This window comes from Erythranthe guttata, chromosome 9 (genome assembly GCF_056151865.1).
Source record: "Erythranthe guttata isolate IM_541 chromosome 9, IM_541, whole genome shotgun sequence".
Classification (NCBI taxonomy): domain Eukaryota; kingdom Viridiplantae; phylum Streptophyta; class Magnoliopsida; order Lamiales; family Phrymaceae; genus Erythranthe; species Erythranthe guttata.
The window spans coordinates 4,507,198-4,525,282 of record NC_142541.1 but is presented as its reverse complement, the minus strand read 5'-3'; the positions used below and the strand labels follow the sequence as shown (position 1 = coordinate 4,525,282).

General features: G+C 39.2%; 4 protein-coding genes and 1 long non-coding RNA gene across 5 annotated transcripts; 2 read left to right on the top strand and 3 right to left on the bottom strand.

Annotated features, from left to right (window-relative positions):
- Positions 1 to 999: 999 nt before the first annotated feature.
- On the top strand, positions 1,000 to 4,059 carry LOC105976159 (PKS-NRPS hybrid synthetase cheA-like). The gene is made up of 3 exons (XM_088822691.1): positions 1,000 to 1,350; positions 1,426 to 2,648; positions 2,730 to 4,059. The coding sequence occupies exons 1-3, from the start codon at positions 1,000 to 1,002 to the stop codon at positions 4,057 to 4,059; spliced, it is 2,904 nt and encodes a 967-aa protein (XP_088678817.1).
- LOC148767926 (uncharacterized) lies at positions 2,613 to 5,742 on the bottom strand. The gene is made up of 4 exons (XM_088823594.1): positions 5,243 to 5,742; positions 4,504 to 5,152; positions 4,344 to 4,414; positions 2,613 to 3,205 (listed from the first exon to the last, which is right to left on the bottom strand). The coding sequence occupies exons 1-2, from the start codon at positions 5,705 to 5,707 to the stop codon at positions 4,721 to 4,723; spliced, it is 897 nt and encodes a 298-aa protein (XP_088679720.1). The 5' UTR covers positions 5,708 to 5,742; the 3' UTR covers positions 2,613 to 3,205; positions 4,344 to 4,414; positions 4,504 to 4,720.
- A 1,252-nt stretch (positions 5,743 to 6,994) lies between these two features.
- Positions 6,995 to 7,629, bottom strand: LOC148767925 (uncharacterized). Its single transcript, XR_016033553.1, has 2 exons — positions 7,323 to 7,629; positions 6,995 to 7,251 (listed from the first exon to the last, which is right to left on the bottom strand). It is a non-coding gene; the product is annotated as an uncharacterized LOC148767925 (long non-coding RNA).
- Positions 7,630 to 8,089: 460 nt separating this feature from the next.
- On the top strand, positions 8,090 to 12,747 carry LOC105959726 (flavin-containing monooxygenase FMO GS-OX-like 9). Its single transcript, XM_012983863.2, has 7 exons — positions 8,090 to 8,776; positions 8,884 to 8,954; positions 9,537 to 9,695; positions 9,772 to 9,854; positions 10,323 to 10,458; positions 10,924 to 11,097; positions 12,337 to 12,747. The coding sequence occupies exons 1-7, from the start codon at positions 8,218 to 8,220 to the stop codon at positions 12,538 to 12,540; spliced, it is 1,386 nt and encodes a 461-aa protein (XP_012839317.2). The 5' UTR covers positions 8,090 to 8,217; the 3' UTR covers positions 12,541 to 12,747.
- A 1,167-nt stretch (positions 12,748 to 13,914) lies between these two features.
- LOC105959725 (Leucine-rich repeat protein kinase family protein) lies at positions 13,915 to 17,809 on the bottom strand. Its single transcript, XM_012983862.2, has 2 exons — positions 17,463 to 17,809; positions 13,915 to 17,260 (listed from the first exon to the last, which is right to left on the bottom strand). Exons 1-2 carry the CDS (start codon positions 17,530 to 17,532, stop codon positions 14,025 to 14,027), a joined length of 3,306 nt encoding a protein of 1,101 aa, XP_012839316.1. The 5' UTR covers positions 17,533 to 17,809; the 3' UTR covers positions 13,915 to 14,024.
- Between the last annotated feature and the right edge of the window lie 276 nt (positions 17,810 to 18,085).

Here is an 18,085-nt window from a genome sequence, read left to right as displayed (position 1 = left end):
ATAATAAAATTCAATAACAGCTATAATATAATATATTATATAGAAAATAGTACATAGTAATCATAATTAATAACAATATTAAAGCTTTGAATATGTAGAATTATTTTACCGAATTATAATTGAACAAAGAAATTGATAGTTTATAATTTTATATCGAGTTTAATCATTTTATATTTGATTTGTAGCATATGAGATTTTCAAATTGATTTCTAAAATTGAATAAATCGTCAATCGTACAATAACTAGTATTATATACCTTTTGTTTTTGTGTTGTAAAATTTAAAAAAATACAATAATATATTATATTTCTCATTTTTCAAAAAAAATACATTAAACTTTTCATTTTATAAAATAGTTATTTTTAAATTAAAATAAGAAATTTAACTTGATAGAGTAACCAACGAATAGTTGGTATAGTTGCAAAACTTTGGGGATAATTTAGTCTTTCCAGTTTTTTATTAAAGGGGTTATGTGCCTAATTTCATACCATACGGGAGTCATGTGCAAAATGTCAAAACCTCAAGGATGTTATGTGCCTAATTTCATACCATAAGGGGGTCATAGGCAAAATATCTAAACCACGAGGAGGTTATGTGCCTAATTTCATACCATAAGGAGGTCATGTGCAAAATGTCCAAAGCACAAGGGGTTAAGTGCTATTTACCCTTAAATATATGTAAAATATATGCATTTAAAACTCTAGGATAATTATTGATATACTTGATCATTAAATTTTATAAAATTGAAGTTGGTAGCACCAACTTATAAATTCTACTTTTAGGCAAGGCAACATCAAAATAAGGGTCGCATCCCATGCACGTTAATAGCACTAAAGTGAAAAAGATAGATTACCAATGGGAGGTGATATTCGCGGTAGCAAAATTACGAATGCGGGTTTAAAAAAATCCACTCTCTACTTTCTTTCTCTCTCTACAATTTTAGCTTTTATATTAGAAATCATTCCAAAACACATGTTATTGTAGCCATTTGAAAAAAAAAATGAGTGCATCGAATGAGGATCGAGATACGGAATCCAACGAGGTAAAATTTGTTCGTTTTTGTTCTTTAAATCGCGAAAACAAGACCCACGACCAAGTTGGACGCCCAAAAATACGTCTCACGCCTAAACTGAACGCGGAAAACCTAGATCCACGTCCAAACCGAACGCACGGGATGGTACTCGGCGCCCGGTTCGAACGCGAACAAGTATTTCCAGCGTCCGGTTCGGGCGCGGAGAACTACTCCCCGCGGCCGATTTGGGCGCCAAAAACCAAAAACCACGTCCGGTTTGGGCGCGGAAAACTGCCAACCGCGTCCGGTTTGGGTGCCCAAAACCGATTTCCGCGTCCGGTTTGGAAGCGGAACACTTTTTTTTTTTTTTTTTGTTATTATTCTTTAACCTTATTTTATTTATAATTATTTCAGGAAGAGCAACAACAAAATTCTTCTACATTTGAAGTTGATCATAGTGAGCATTTTATAGTACCAGAACTTTTTAACTCGAGGATTGAGTTGGTACAATGGGCGAGAATGACCGCCAAGAATCTTGGTGTAAAGTTGGTGAGCCGTAGTAGCCCTTCAAATAGAGCATATCTTACTTGTGATCTATTTGGGGTGAAGAGACCAAGTAAAACAGACACAGATGTGCCAAACTCTCGATGGTCGGGCACAAAGAAGATTAATTGTAAATTTTACTTGAAGGGAGAGCAACATTACGGGGATAGATGGGGAATTAGAATATTATACGGGAAACATAATCATGATCCCGTATATTTGTTTGGGCATGGGTCTACGAAAATGACTGAAGAGGAGGTGGAAATCACTCGGATGTTGGCAAAAAGTCATGTGCCGCCGAAGAAGATTTTAATACATTTGAAAGAGAAGAACTTGGCAAAAGATGTGCATTTGAGACAAATATACAATGAAAAGGAGAAAATGAAAAAGGAGGCTAGAGGCGGACATACAATTATGCCGCATTTGGTTGGGTTGCTTGAGGAACATAAGTATTATAAGTGGATCCGCACTGATCCAACTACGCATGAAGTGATTGATCTGATGTGGGCACACCCTCAGTCGGTCGAAATGTTGAGACTGTTTCCATACGTTTTGTTGTTTGACTGTACGTACAAAACAAATGTGTACAAAATGCCTTTGTTGGAGATTATTGGTGTTTGCTCTGAGGGTCTGAATTTTACTGTTGCAGTGGCATTTATGCGCCATGAAAATGAAGATCATTATACGTGGGCGTTGAACAATTTGAGAAAACTATACCTCCCAAACAATGTACCGGGGGTCGTTGTGACTGATAGGGAATTGGGGCTAATAAAGGGGTTAGAGAATGTGTTCCCAGAGTCATATCATCTTCTATGCACATTCCATATCAATAGGAATGTGGGTCGTCGTGCTGCACAATGCTTAGGTAACAGTAAGTCTCGAGGAATTACCTTCGTTCGTGAGGTTTGGCAAAGAGTTGTAACTTCACTATCTGTTGCACAATACGAGAGTAACCTTGCGGCGATGGTCGATGAGTACAGAAACAATGCGGATTTACTCGAGTACCTAGATACGACTTGGCTCATATACAAAGATAGGTTTGTTCGTGCATGGACAGATTATGTATTCCACCTCGGCAATACCTCGACAAACAGGTAATTTAATATTACTTGTGCAATATAAATCGTAATTTAATATTAGTTGTGAATTAAAAATTTCCTATGTTCACTAATTAGGGTTGAGAGCGGTCATAAAGCAGTAAAGGATTGGTTGTCGTCGTCCACCGGTGGATTTGACACCTTTTGGGCTCAGTATCACTCACAGATGATTATTCAACTTAATGAGATTCTGAAAACATTTGGCAAATCAAGGAGGATCCGAGCGAAGACTATCAATGTACCCATTTTTAGGATTTTATCTTCCGGAATCGTCACACATGCGGCCCTTAAACTTTTGGACGTTGAGCGTAAAAAAAATGTCGAGAATTGCAATTGTTACTTGAAGAACACTCACGGTCTCCCTTGCAAACATGACATTGATCTTAAAGAGAGTAGACGTGGTGGTGTGTTTTATGCAGAAGATGTCCATAAATTTTGGAGGACCATGATTTTGTTGGATGGCAATGATGCTGAGAGTGTCGATTCAGTCCCCGATCATAGGACACAAGCACTTGGAAGATTAGAAGGATTGGTTGAGGAATTGCGTCAACGTTCTGACGTTGAGATTAATGATGTGGCGGACATAGTTTTTGAAAGGATACACCCCGGCGAGACGGAATTAAATGAGCCGTCAGTACAACGACCAAGAGGCAGACCGAGGAACAACTCCACACAGAGAGAATTGTCAGCGTGGGAACCTCGACCACGAGGTAGTAGAGGCCGTCGAGGCAGTAGAGGTCGTGGTCCACCTTCTGATTCATCTAGCAGAAATCGTAGTCGAGGTCGTTCATCTACTGTAAGTGGGGCCGAACCGGAACGCATTGTCCAACCTGAGTTTATCCGGAATCTACATTTTGCACTTGTACCCGATGTTGTGACGTGGAAGAACGTGTTAGGCGATGGTAACTGCGGATACCGGTCTGTTGCATGTGCAGTCAAGGGCGACGAGGAGAATTGGTATGATGTTAGATTGGATGTTTATAATTTTCTCAGAAAAAATGATGAGTTTTTCAAAGACTACTATGGCGGCGGGAATTACATATATCAAGTGATGACAAGTGTGGCACATTGGCAAAATGGACCGGCACCGCTAAATAAGTGGATGACTATTACGGACGTGGGAGTGGTCGTAGCAACATGTTACAACGCTTTGGTGTTGTTGACAAGCAGTTCTGGAAATCAGACGTATTTGCCGCTTTTCTCCCCCGTTGGTGTTTCACAACTATCGCACGAGATGACCATTGTATACCTGGCGGAAGGGAGTCATTTTGTGTATGTGAAGTTGAATGATAATTGTCCACTGCCTCCATTTGACATGCAGTGGCGGAGGTACAGGAAGGATAGTGTAGCTTATTTGGACGATGCATTAGCGGGTAGGCGTCGTGCGTGGGACATTCTAAACAGTTGATTGATTTTTTTTCCTTTTAATTTTATGTTGTTTGAAGTTTTCCTAATAGTACCGTGATGGAGTGTCTTCTCGACATCACGTGCCACATTTGGACCAAACGGAGTCCAATAAACCTATTATAATAAAATATACATATTAATAATACAGTTTATTCAGATAAATGAAACAATAAATTGTACAAGTTACTTACATCAGTTGCACGTAAATGATCAAGCATCCGACGATACTCAAGTAATCGACTGCTATCCTTTCGAACCACGTCTGATATATGCCACCTCATGCACCACGGCTCTCCTATAACATGTGCTTTAACCGTCGGAGGTCGAAAACTCGGAAAATACTCGTATATCCAACACTACACGAACGTATGAAACACAATTTAAAAATAATATAAATAATAATTATATTAAATAATTGAAGAAAATACACAAATAAAATAATTACCTCTAACAATGTCAGACATCCGGAAATCTGTTTCGCATCAGCTCGTGAAGCCATACCCAACTGTCGATATAGATATGCCAATGTACCGGAGCCCCACGAGTACTCTCCAATCTGCTCGATGTCCTCTATAAGTGGGCAAAAATCTGGCTTCACTCTGGCACCGCTCTTATTGACAAATAAAGTCGATCCCAACAAGTAAATGATGTATGCTCGCACCTTACCACTCTGACGAAGCTGATGAATGATCTCCGTATAGCTCCTGCAAGTCCTCTAATCGGGGGCCACCATTGTGCCACCAACTCTCTATCTTGAGAATGTCAAGATCGAATATTCTCGAGCCAGATTCGATCACCAAGCTCTTCTGCATATCAGTGTAAGGACGATGTCCACTAACTCGCAACCCCATGATATAATGCACATCATGGAGTGTAATCGTCATCTCCCCAAAAGGCATGTGAAACGTATTTGTGTCCGGCTGCCACCTTTCAATGAATGCCTCAATCAGTGGGTTATTGTGCTGAGGGAGTACACAATGCTGCAATTGGTACAAACCAGTACCCTCCAACAATGCAACAGACCGAGGATCTGTTGGCCCACGCCAACCAGTCACCGCTTTTGTACGGGATTGCAATTTAACCATAGATCGCGCCTGTCCAAAATATAAACAAATATTAATTATGCAACTATCTACTATACGCATTTAAAAAAAGACAATAAAAATTCATATAATAAATATTACCTTTCCCTCCCAAATGTCATAGGCGACGTGCGCTCCGAAACTCGGTATCAAGTTATAGTCAGTAGGTCCACCAGGTGCCGGACCAGTCAACTTCCACGGACGAGTAACAGTATCGGACGAAGTACTACCCCGACGATGAGTAGCACCACCAGATGAAGTAGCAGCAGCACCTGTCAAAGTAGTCGGGGATGCGGAAAAGGTATTGCCAGCATCATTGCCATCATCATTGTCATCTAATCCAAAATCTGGCACCGGATAAACATACTGACCCTCGAAACCTACATGTGAATCATCATCATCCTCATCGGTCTGTGCATCTGGCTCCCTCAGTCGCAAATTACGCTCGCCCCGTCGTGTAGATCCAGTAACCTTACGCTTGTGTGTCCTACCCTCTCTTTGCGCAGTGGTATCATCTACCGGTTCCTCGATTCCAGCAAATCCATCTGGTCTCATGCCACGTGTCATCGGTCCCTTGCCCCGTCCGTGTGGCCAACTCGCCGACATCTACAAATATCAACATATACAAATTACTTAACTAATGAATGAATGAATTAATTATTTAATTCATAAAAAAAAATTGAAGGCTACTCGTCGACTTCTACAAAAATCAGTGTATACAAATATAAATTAACTAATGAATAAATAATTTAAAAAAAAAAAAAAAAAAAAAAAATTGAACCGGGCTTTCGGTCTCGGCGCCGATAAAAAATAAATTGAAGCCTACTCGTTGACTTCTACAAAAATCAGCGTATCCAAATATAAGTTAACTAATAAATAAAAAAAAAAAAAAAATGAACCTGGCGCCCGGTCCAGGCGCCGGTCAGGGGTCTTCACGTCCGGACCGGACGTGCAGACCCCTGACCGGCGCCTGGACCGGGCGCCAGCAAATTAAAAAAAATAAAATAAAATAAAACCGGCGTCCGGTCCAGGCGCCGGTCAGGGGTCTGCACGTCCGGTCCGGACGTGAAGACCCCTGACCGGCGCCTGGACCGGACGCCGGCTGGTCTGATCCACGCCCAAAATAGCCGTGGGAAGGCAGTTTCCACGCCTGATTCAGGCGTGGAAACTGCCTTCCCACGGCTATTTTGGGCGTGGATCAGACGGGATTTTCTCCCCAAAGTCACCCCAAAATCGCGATTTTCATTCAAATTTCAGAGGATTAACAACAAATTCGATACATATAAGTACTTTAGATGAGTAATTACCTGTCTAATTGACCCAAATTTCGGATTTGGAAGGATTGTGAGAAGAATTTAGGATTTTTGTGAAATTTGGGGGTTTTTGGTGGTTTTGGGGTTTGAGTGAATTGGGTAGGTTTTAGAGAGAGAAAGGAAATGCAATTGTGAACGACATTCGTAATTTTACTGCCGCGTAAATCATTTCAGATTACCAATATATATATAATATATATATATATATATATATATATATATATATATATATATATATATATATATATATATATATATATATATATATATATATATATATATATATATATATATGAGTAAAAAGCAGTTTGCCCCCTAAACTAATGGCCGATTTGCACTTTACCTCCCAAACAAAAAAATTTGCACGTTTTTACCTGAACTTATTAATTCGTTGCACGGTGCCCCCTAAACTCAATTTTCCGACAATTTTGACCGGAATCTTAAAACATGTGCTTTGCACGTGAGATTTGGAGGGGTAAATATGTTACTTCATTTGCATCTTTAATACTAAATACAAATAAATATTTAAAAAATAGAAAGAAAAAAAAAAAAAAAAAAAAAAAAAAAAGGAAAAAGAAGCTGTATCCGTCACCCACAAGCTGAAGTCTGAGGAAGATGATGTCTTCCACAAGCTGTGGGCTGGGATTTTTTTTTTCCAAAGCGCACTCTCTGTTTTTTGTGCTTTCTCTCTCTCTCTTCTTCAATCCTCTCTTTCTAATTTGCTCCCATCCCTCCGCCTGCCCTACCGGAAAACGCCGCCGCTATCTCCACACACGCAATTCCACCTCCAAATTGACGCTGTAATGTCAAAATTAACTTCATTTTTCGACATATAAATGTCAAATTTTCCTCTTAAATTCGACACCTACCTGTTATGTCGAAATTTTTGAAAAGAATCGACACTTGTGTGTCAAATTAAAAATCGACATTTGTGAGCGGCGATGGAGGACGTTTTTTCGACGGCAATAGAGGACATCTTAGACGGCGGCGATGGAGGACTTATTTTCCAGCGGCGAGGCAAGTTTTGTCGGTGTGTGGGCGAGTTCTCGGCGGCAGGCAAGATCCCGGTGAGGCTTTGAAGCTTGAAGTCATATCTCGAATGTGTCGTCTGATTGTGGTCTTGCGTGAGAGGAATTTGATTTTATTTATTTTTTGTTTTTTTGTTTTTTTTTTTTGTTTTTATTTATTTTTTTGTTTTTTAAAGATTAATTTATATTTAATATATAGCATGTCAGTGAATGGACGAATATACCCTTGCAAATGTCACGTGCAAGGCACGTGTTTTAACTTTCCGGTCAAAATTGCCGGAAAATTGAGTTTAGGGGGTACCGTGCAACGAATTAACGAGTTCAGGTAAAAACGTGCAAATTTTTTTTGTTTGGGGGGTAAAGTGCAAATCAGCCCTTAGTTTAGGGGATAAACTGCTTTTTACTCTATATATATATATATATATCATTCTTTCTTTCAATTTAAGATTCCCAAACATGACTTCCACAAAAGCCCTATGCACCATCATAAATAATAAAATAAAATTGTCACGTTTGTCTCCTATGTACCAAACTAGTAATTAATCCTCGATCCCAAAACATGGCTTTCTTTTCAAGTACAACAAATACCCTACAAATATACTCTTCCATTTCATATTTCACCAACTCATAACTTCAACACCCAAATTCGAACGATTCAAATCGGGTTTGTTTCGTATACCTCGTTTAAAAATCCGATTGTTGTGAATCGATAATAAATAAATAGCCCACGTACACCATGGTCTACGAAAGGAACTCGTCGAAGAAAGTTTGCGTGATTGGAGCGGGGCCCGCAGGGCTAGTCGCGGCGCGTGAGCTGAGGAAGGAAGGCCACGACGTGGTGGTTATCGAGCAAAGCCACGACGTTGGAGGTCAATGGCTATACAACCCTAAAGTTGAGGAAGAAAATCCATTGGGGCAAGATTGTAATTTCTTGAAAGTCCATAGTAGCATTTACGCCTCGTTGAGGCTAACTTCGCCGCGGGAGATAATGGGGTTCACGGATTTCCCGTTTGTGGTGAAGAAAGGTAGGGATACGAGGAGATTTCCCGGTCATAAGGAACTTTATTTTTACCTACACGATTTTTGCGAGAGGTTTGGATTGAGAGAGATGATAAGATTCAATACTAGGGTTGAGAATGTCGAAATGTTGGACAATCTTGTTTTGGGGAAGGATTTGAAGTGGGTGGTGAAAAGCAAGGCGGAGAAGGCGGCGGCGGTGGTGGTGGAAGAAGTTTACGACGCGGTGGTTGTTGCCACCGGCCACTACTCTAAGCCTAGGTTGCCTACAATAAAAGGTATATATATAGTAAAAGCTAATTTATTTTGAAGGATTGTTTTGTCCGTATATTTTAGCGTTTATTTAAGTTATCATTCGATCAATTTTGTTCTTCGATGTGTTTAGGAATGGATACGTGGAGGAGAAAGCAAATGCATAGTCACATTTACAGGGTTCCAGAGCCCTTCAAGAATGAGGTGATTATACATTCATTTTCTTTGTAACAAATTCTAATCGTAGAAGTGCGTATATTTACCATGCATTTTGCACACATTTACGAGTAATATACGTGTATGATTATGAGTAAATACACGATAAAACATTAGCCAATTCAATGCACTTAAGTAGGATGTTTCACATTTTCAGTAAAGGGAAAACATAATAATTTTTGGTGGAGCCACTCCAGGATACAGTTTCCTGTTAAGGAAAGTTTCATCGACAGTATATTATGGACGTGTTTGGTTGTCAAGAGAAGATTAGCTAGGATAAAATAATTCTTCGTATAAATTAATAGGCGACATATATATATATATATATATATATATATATATATATATATATATATATATATATATATAATGTATATACGATTACATGCATAGACCTAATACCTTAAACTATTTTATACGTCACGTTTTGGTCACTCTGTTTTCAAACAAATTGCAAATAAGTCCGTTCAAAATCTATATTTGAGTTTCCCAAAAAATTAAAAATACAAAATTAAAAATTAAAAATTAAATAAAAATTGATTTAATTGAAATTGTTTTCATCCTTGACAGATAGTTGTGGTTGTTGGAAGTTCATTAAGTGGGCAGGATATATCAATTGAGCTTGTGAATATGGCTAAGGAGATTCACTTAAGTGCCAGATCACTTAACATTTCCCAAGGCTTATCACAAGTCATCTCTAAATATCCTAATCTTTTTCTTCATCCACAGGTTTGTTAACATAATTTTTTTTTAATTAAATTATAATAAGGGAAAAAATAGTCGATTCGTTTGTGATATGCTGCAGATAGAGTCGTTGCACGAGGATGGAAGGGTTTCGTTCAACGATGGCTCTTGGATTATCGCAGACACCATCATATATTGCACCGGGTAAAATTTACATATACTCCGAAAAGTATATATGAACATGCATACACAAAATTAAATGACACGTGCGACATTAGAAATATTGAATAGTAGTTATTAGTAAAATCGATTCTTAACATAGTCGTATAAAGTGGTTCATTAAGAAATTCGAAAGTTTAATGATAGGACAAGAAGTTTGATTATGTTGCTAATAAGTTCACTTTATCTATTAAACGAGACTTTGATTAGGGGATATTAATAAGTATACATAATGTTAATTATATAAGAATGATAATACAACAGAACCTCGTTAAATTAATTACCTCGTTAGATTATAATTTCTTCTGGTCCTGACTCGGTAATACATACTGCATTATTAGTTCAGTATTCTAATATTTCGTTAAATTAATAAAGTTTTACTAGTTTAGACTGTATTAATTTATAGAGGTTAACTGTAATTAATAAGTTAAAGTGATGAATTAAATATTGCAGGTATTCTTATTCATTTCCATTCCTTGATACCAAAGGAATAGTAGTAGTAGATGATGATAGAGTTGGACCACTCTTTGAGCACACATTTCCTCCTTTGTTAGCTCCTTCTCTATCCTTTATTGGCATCCCTAGAAAGGTATATACTTTTGTATTTATTTTCTTTTAGGTTTTATAATATTCCCATTGAAATATCAAAATTCAGGGGTGGATGTTGAAATGAAATTTTCGAATTCCATGAATTTTGATGCAAAGAATTTCGGTTTTAGGAATAATATTTTCCATCCCGATTTTGTTATTTTTCAAAAGAAAATTATTTGAATTGAAAGTATGTACACACTATTACTGAAATATACAATCTGATTTTAATTTATGAAAATATTCTAAAAAAATCGGAATTTCATCACAAAGTATTATTATATACTTATTTATGTTATTTTAATACACATTATTTGGAATCCTAATATCTGAAAAATGTGGAATCGAAATTGATTTTTAGTTCGTAAAAAGAAAAAAACTCATCGAAATTGTATTTTCAGATAATAAGATGCAAAATTATAATATAAAGTTTGCTAATCTAGGGTTACATGATTAATGGGTGTAGATTATAGGGTTTCCTTTCTTTGAATCCCAAGCAAAATGGATTGCACAACTCCTGTCTGGAAAAAGAGTGTTGCCATCATGGGATTATATGATGCAATCAATCAAGGATTTTTATCAATCAAGGGATGTTTCCGGTATCCCAAAGCATAATACTCATGATGTTGCTTCTTTTGAGGTAAATACTTCTACTATATTTTTACCTTTTTTAGAATATATTTTTGCTTTCCTATTATATTTACAACAAAATGCACTCCGCCACTATAAATTTTCCATTTTCGGACTTACCCCCTACAAATTTGAAAAAAGAGACCCCCTCAAAAGATTTGTTCTTGTCGAATTTTTCTTAAAATCACAAATTTTGGTGTACTTTTCGTCGGATTTGCCATTTATCCGTCTGCCAAGGACATTTGTGTCATTTTATATTTGCATCCAAATCCTAATATCCTTATATTTTCTAATACATGAAAAACACAGTTAATGTTTGGATACGTTTTGGGGAGTTATTTTCATTTTATTTGGGCAAATGTGGTTTGAAAGAATAATTGGAAAATGACATTTGTTTATAAGTTGAAAGGAGGTAAAATACACTATAGCGGTCAAATCATGTTTAAAGATGTTAGTAAAATGTATTGTAGAAGAAGAATTTGAAAATTAAAGTGATGTTTGTTTGTTTTTTAGTGAAGACAATTTTTACTATAGCAGTCACATCATGTTTGAAGGAGATAAAAAGGTTTAGAAGTTGTTGTGGATTTTTATTTTTTTTGGAAATCTAAACAAACTTGAATTTGTTTCTCGAGAAAAGAATTAAAGTGAGATAAAAACGTATTCAAATATTGCCACAACATAATTAACTAATTTCATAAAATAAAAATTAGCGTTTTTTTTCTCCAAAATGAGTTGCGTCTATTGTGGTTCCAAAATTGTGAGAATCTTCAATTTCTTCTTCAGTTATCAACTATTATGGTTATACATCTCTTAATTGATGCAATGCCCTTCAATTCGATGGAGTCATAGCATTTTCGGTGAAAAACGCGCCGGAATTTGTAATTTGGGGGGAAAGAGCAACTAAAGCAAAATTTTGAAGTAAGAAGAAACTTTTTTTGAATTGGTTGGGGTGTGGGGGGGGGGGGGGGGGGGGGGGGGGGGGGGGAGTGGTTTTTGTGCAGTTGAAATTATACACATACTTATGTCAATAAGGTTCTTATAACTTACAAGGTTCTAGCTAATTTGTTTTGTGTAGGTCAAACCTCAAGCATAATTTATGCACCAAACCAATATGTGCCTATATGGGATTTTATGAAATTTAGCTTTAGTGCATATATAATTTCAATGTCTAAGAGAGATATTAAACAAATTAAATGCTAAAAATATAACATGAAACTAATTTCGTGTTGCTTCTCCATATGTTTTGCAGTATTGTGATAAATATGCAGACTACATAGGTTTCGCCCATTTAGAGGAATGGAGGAAGGAGCTTTGCCTTTCGGCTCTAAGAAATTCCGAAATCAACTTGGAGACGTATCGTGATTCGTACAAACAAGACGAAGAGATGCTTCAAGTTGCTCTCAACAGCCCTCACTTCACTCAACTCGGACCTGATCAAGATTCGACTCAATGAACTACAAAAGAATGTTCGAGTTTTTTCATAGTAGTAAACATATTCGAACTCATACGACATCAAAACGGATCGAGAAATTTTATTTATCTATTTCTTTTTTAATTAAGACGAAAAGGAACAATTTTTCTTATTATTTTTGTTGACCAATTGTATGAAACATCAGGCATTTGAGGAACAAAGCTGTGAGAAGAGAATATGTTGTGATCACTCTTATTTGTCGAATATATGAAATATATACTTAGAATTTTCAGCCAAACAAACGATTTTAGCTCTGCATTTTTCGAAGTCGTTAAGTCAACAAGTGGAACTCATAGCCTTCCCTAAGAAGAGATGCATATGGGCTATATCAACTAAACATACATAAGCCCATATCTATGTTTATGACACCAATCGAATAAGATTAAAACGTTGATCGAATCAAACCTTAAAGGAAGTCCGAATTTCAAATACTCAAGGGACTATATATAATCATAAGTAGCTTAAGAGGCTGGTTGAATTTGTAGAAAAACAAAAACAAAAATAAAAATTGGTAAGGGTAAAAGTATCATTTAATTAATTTTGGGTTAGATTTTTAACATGAACAAATCTTATGAGGTCAGAAGTGTTTTGTCTTTTCGCGATTGTTAATATCTAAAAACCCGTCTCTAAAAAAACAATTATATCTAAAAATCAATGTTTTGAAATCCGGACCAAATTGGTTGAACCGCGAACCATTGCCTTGTCCTGTCTGATTTAGCCGATTGAACCGTAAAATGGAAGCCAAACTAAAAATGGGGTCTTTTTGCACAAAATAGTGCCCAAAGTCGGATTTTTTGCCAAAAAAAATAAGATGGCTAAAAACGACTTATTTTTACTGTCTAATTGACAAAAAACTTAAATCAAAATACAAAACTTTGAAATTGGAATTTGGAACGTGTTTTCACATACTTTGACTTCAGCCCTAGCACAAGAGTCACGAAAGGCTTGATTTACATTTCAGTTGGATATGAATAATGGTGAATAATGAAATAATGTGTATAAAACAAAGTAGGCTTTGTTCATTATAAAAAAAAAATATAAATGACCATAAAAATTATATATAATTGATTATAAAATAAAAATGAAAAAAACGCGGTTGAACGCTGGTTGAACCGGTTCAACCATGACCCAGCAGTTTGTCCGGGTCGATGTCCGATTCAGTTTTCAAAACATCGCTAAAAGCAGAGGCATAGAGAAACAGAGAATAGTTCATTATTCACTTTGTACTTATATCAATTCAAGAAATGTTATGGGTAATGAAATTGAATCTCCACACAAAGTCTAACGGCAGCATTGTTACCAACAAAATTGGTAATTTTTTCTCTCTCTAAAAATATGAGCTTTCATGTTTAATTACTTACAGAAAAGAATCATGACAATCAAAATCCTATACAACTGTAAAAAAAAAAAACGTTTCTATATCAACTTTTCTAAAACAAAATTCTTTATATCTTCTCTACAAAATATCACACCGAGCGAACAAAAGAGCCATCTACAGAATCACTATGGCCACAACAAATCCTAAACAACATACCCAAAACCTCCTTCATATTAGGCCTAAAATGCGGTATCTCCGCCGTGCACCAAATCCCGACCCGGAGCAACTCCCTCATCTTCTCCGCACCTTCCGCCAATCCCGACACCAATAGAGCCACCGGAATATTCCCTCTACCGGGCCCCACACCTCTCCCATCTCCCATCACCCTCTTCGCCCACTCGACCAGGCACTCCTCTCCACCGTCCACCGCCCGCCTCCCCGTGGCTAGCTCCATCGCCAGCACGCCGTAGCTATAAACATCCCCCTTGGTAGTCGCCTGCCACGTCTGCCCGTACTCTGGGGCCACGTACCCGACCGTCCCGGCCACCATCGTGCTGACGTGGCTACCCCCAACGTCCACCACCCTCGCGAGCCCGAAATCCGTCACTCGGGCCCTGCCGCTCCTATCCAGTAGCACGTTGCTAGCCTTCACGTCTCGGTGGACCACGCTCGGGTAGCATTCGTGGTGCAGGTAGACCAACGCCCGCGCCACGTCCACCGCCACGTCCAACCGCCTGCTCCAGTTGAGCGTCAGGCGGTCGGTTATCATGTCCTCGAGTGTCCCGCCTTCCATGTACTCGTACACGAGCAACTTCTCGGCTCCGTCGAGGCACCACCCGTACAGAGGCACCAGGTTCGGGTGGGGCCGCCACCCGAACCCGTTCCCGCTAAGAACTTCCATCTCAGCTTTGAACTCTCTCTCTCCATCCACGCCTTCCGTTCGGAGCTTCTTCACTGCCACTTCTCTCCCGTCGGGTAGTACTCCTCTGTAAACCGTACCGGACCCACCCCTACCTATGATCCTGTCTTCCGAGAAGCTTCTAGTCGCCTTCAAGATATCGGAATGCGTGAATGCCGTTTTATCCAGTCGGATGACCTTGATCGTGTCCGACGTCGTCCACGGTGAAGATCCGCCCGAGCTCGATGCGAGTTCGTGACGGTACTTAGAATTTTGCAATAGATACCCCGGTGAGTCTATCGGGCTCTTCACTAGGAGGCAAACTACAAGTGTCATTAGCCCGAACACCAAAAACGCAAGTATCAACGACAAAACCACTAGAAAAGCTTTGAAACCTCTAGCGTTCTTATTCTCCGCGTGCTTGCTCACCGCTTCACCGTTTGAATCGTTTGTCATGAACGCGGGAAGAAGTAAAAGCGGGTCCCCCACGAACGACCATTTCTCGAACGTCGCCATCTGGCCGGTCGATGATATAACGCCCGATATAAACGGGTTGTAGGATATGTTGAACTTGTTCAAGTCACTCAAGTGGTTCAAGCTGGTCGGAAACACACCGGAGAAGTTGTTGTACGACAAATCAAGATTCTGCAAGCACTTCAAATTGCCGATCTGCATCGGAATCTCGCCGGAGAACACGTTCTTCGATATATTTAGGACAACCAAAGGCAACTTTCCAATGTCGGAGGGAAGATTGCCGGTAAATAGGTTTTGACCCAAGTGGACCATACTGAAATTCAGCATCCTACCGATTTCCAACGGGATCTCACCGGACAACAGGTTGCCACTGAGCTGGAGGTACCCTGAAATCTGAGACGTCCGGATATTCGAACCCGGCAGACAAACCGAAAACATACCGTAGCCTTTGAGGATCGTGTCCCATAAACTCCGACACCTCTTCCTCGTAAGAAGATCGTACACAAATCTAAACGGAGGATAATCCGCCGGTATCCACCTCATCATCGCCAAGCATTCTCCCGAGCCAGCTGGCACCCGGTCGTTCTGCCTGTTGAGCATAAACGTAGGCGTCGGATCACTCCCAATGCTCGTCAATTGAGACGGGATCGTACCCGAGAGTCGATTATTCGCGAGATTCAACCACAACAAGCTGCTGCAGTTTCCTAATTCTTTCGGGATTGGACCTGTGAGTGAGTTATTAGCAAGCATCAACCATAAAAGTGATTTTAAATTCCCTAAGCTCGAAGGGATCGATCCGTTTAAATTATTGAACGAGAGATCGAGCGCTTGAAGTCCGGACAAATTTCCGTACTCTGACGGAATAATCCCGGTGAACTGATTATATGCAAGAATCAAGAATTTCAAGCTCGACATACGAGATATGTCGACGGGTAACGGACCCGAGAAGTTGTTGAAACTCAAGTCCAAACGGGAAATCTGAGGTAAATTGAGAACACCCGACGAATAAATACCGCCCGTGTATCCGTTTCGATGCAGCAGAAGAAATTTAACCTGCGTTAACCGTCCGAAAATGTCTTGTACATCTCCCTTGAAATTGTTCCTGCTTAAATCAAGAAACACCAATTTTCCGAGCCCGACTAAACTCTCCGGAATCTCTCTCGAAAAGTTGTTGTTCCCTAAATAAAGTGCTTCGATATTAGAAAGCAATCCGATCTCGTTCGGAATCAGCCCTGTGAACTTGTTCCCCCACAAGGTAAGCTCCTTCAAATCCTTGCAGTTTGAAATTTCGGGAGGGAATTGTCCGAAGAAGTCATTTTCGGACAAATCCAACGCCCGTAAGCTGCAGTTCGGAGAGAAAATCGAGGCGGGGACCACACCGGAGAATCTGTTCCTCGACAGGGAAATTTCGATCATTACATCGAATCCAGGCCACACATCACCCGTCAGTTCGTTCGAGCTAAGATCGAGATACTTCAAATTCGGGCACTTCTCGAAGACGGGCCCCACTTCGCCGGTGAAGTTGTTGCTTGAAATATTCGCCACCAGTAAATTATCGCAGTTTTCGGGTATGGCTAACCGGATGTCGTCGACTCGAATTCTGTTGAGGGAGAGATCGAGAATTTCCAAATTCCATAACCCCGTGAAGTTGAGGTCACCGTCGATGATGTTGTGCGATAAATTCAAGAATTTAAGGTTCCGACAAAGGCTTAAATCTGCCGGAATGCTGCCGCCGACTGTGTTTCCCGACAGGTCGAGGTGGGTGAGCTCTGTTAAGGCGGAGAAGTTGTCGAAGATGTCGCCGGCGATGTTGCAGTCGGAGAGGTCGATTTCGGTGACGCGGTTGTTGCTGCAGGTAATCCCGGGCCAGTTGCATGGTGACGTGTCGGTAGGATTCCATTGTATGTATCTTACTTGATTGGCGAAAACAGGGTTACCTTTCTCGAGAAACGAACGCAGGTTCAGTAGTACTTGTCTGTCTGTTTCGACTGAGTCTCCTATTACAAGCTTCCCTGTAGTATTATTATTTGCGTCAGATTCAGTTTTTTTAGTTACTGTTGCTAACAGTTCGTTCGCAATACGAATGGATTTTTATAATAACAAAATCATCCTCGAAAACCCAACTTGAATAAATAACGTGACACTCTCTCTCTCTCTCTACAAATTAATTAGAGAGAGAAAGCTTTGCGAGTTTTATCAAGTGTGTATGTATACCTGTGATTAGGATGAAGAAGATGAGTAAGGCTATACGGAAGAGAAAATGTTCGGTTTCGTCTTCTGACATGTTCGGCTGGTCTGCTGCTCTCTTCCTCGTACGTTTGTGCTTTGTTCGAAAATTGGGATTTGTCAGATGGGTTGTTGGGGTTTCATGTTTTTAGATTGATGAAAAAAAATTGATGACAGAAAAAAAAAAAGAATGAGAATGAGAAGAATGCGAAATTTCAAAGAAAATAATTTGGAGTTTAATATATTTTGTCAGGCTAGTCAAATGTCGTGAAAGTGTGGTTGAATATTAGAGAGAGAATATTAGAGAGAGAGAGGGCCTGCAGATGGACAAAGCCAAACCAAACTTGGAACATATGCTTAATTAATTCAAATATTATAACTGGGTTTTGTTTTTCGGGAAAATTGCAATTCACCCCCTATAAATTCCTAATTTTCGCACTTTACCCCTCAAAATTTGGAAATGTGAATGCCCCTTCAAAATGTTATTTTTTGCCCCAAATTATTGTTAGGGGCCCATGGTATGATATTGGTTTGGTTGGGGATTAGGGATTCGAGCTGAAGGCTAAACTTTCGAGGGGTTTAGAGACAGGTTCGACTGATTCTGGTGGCTG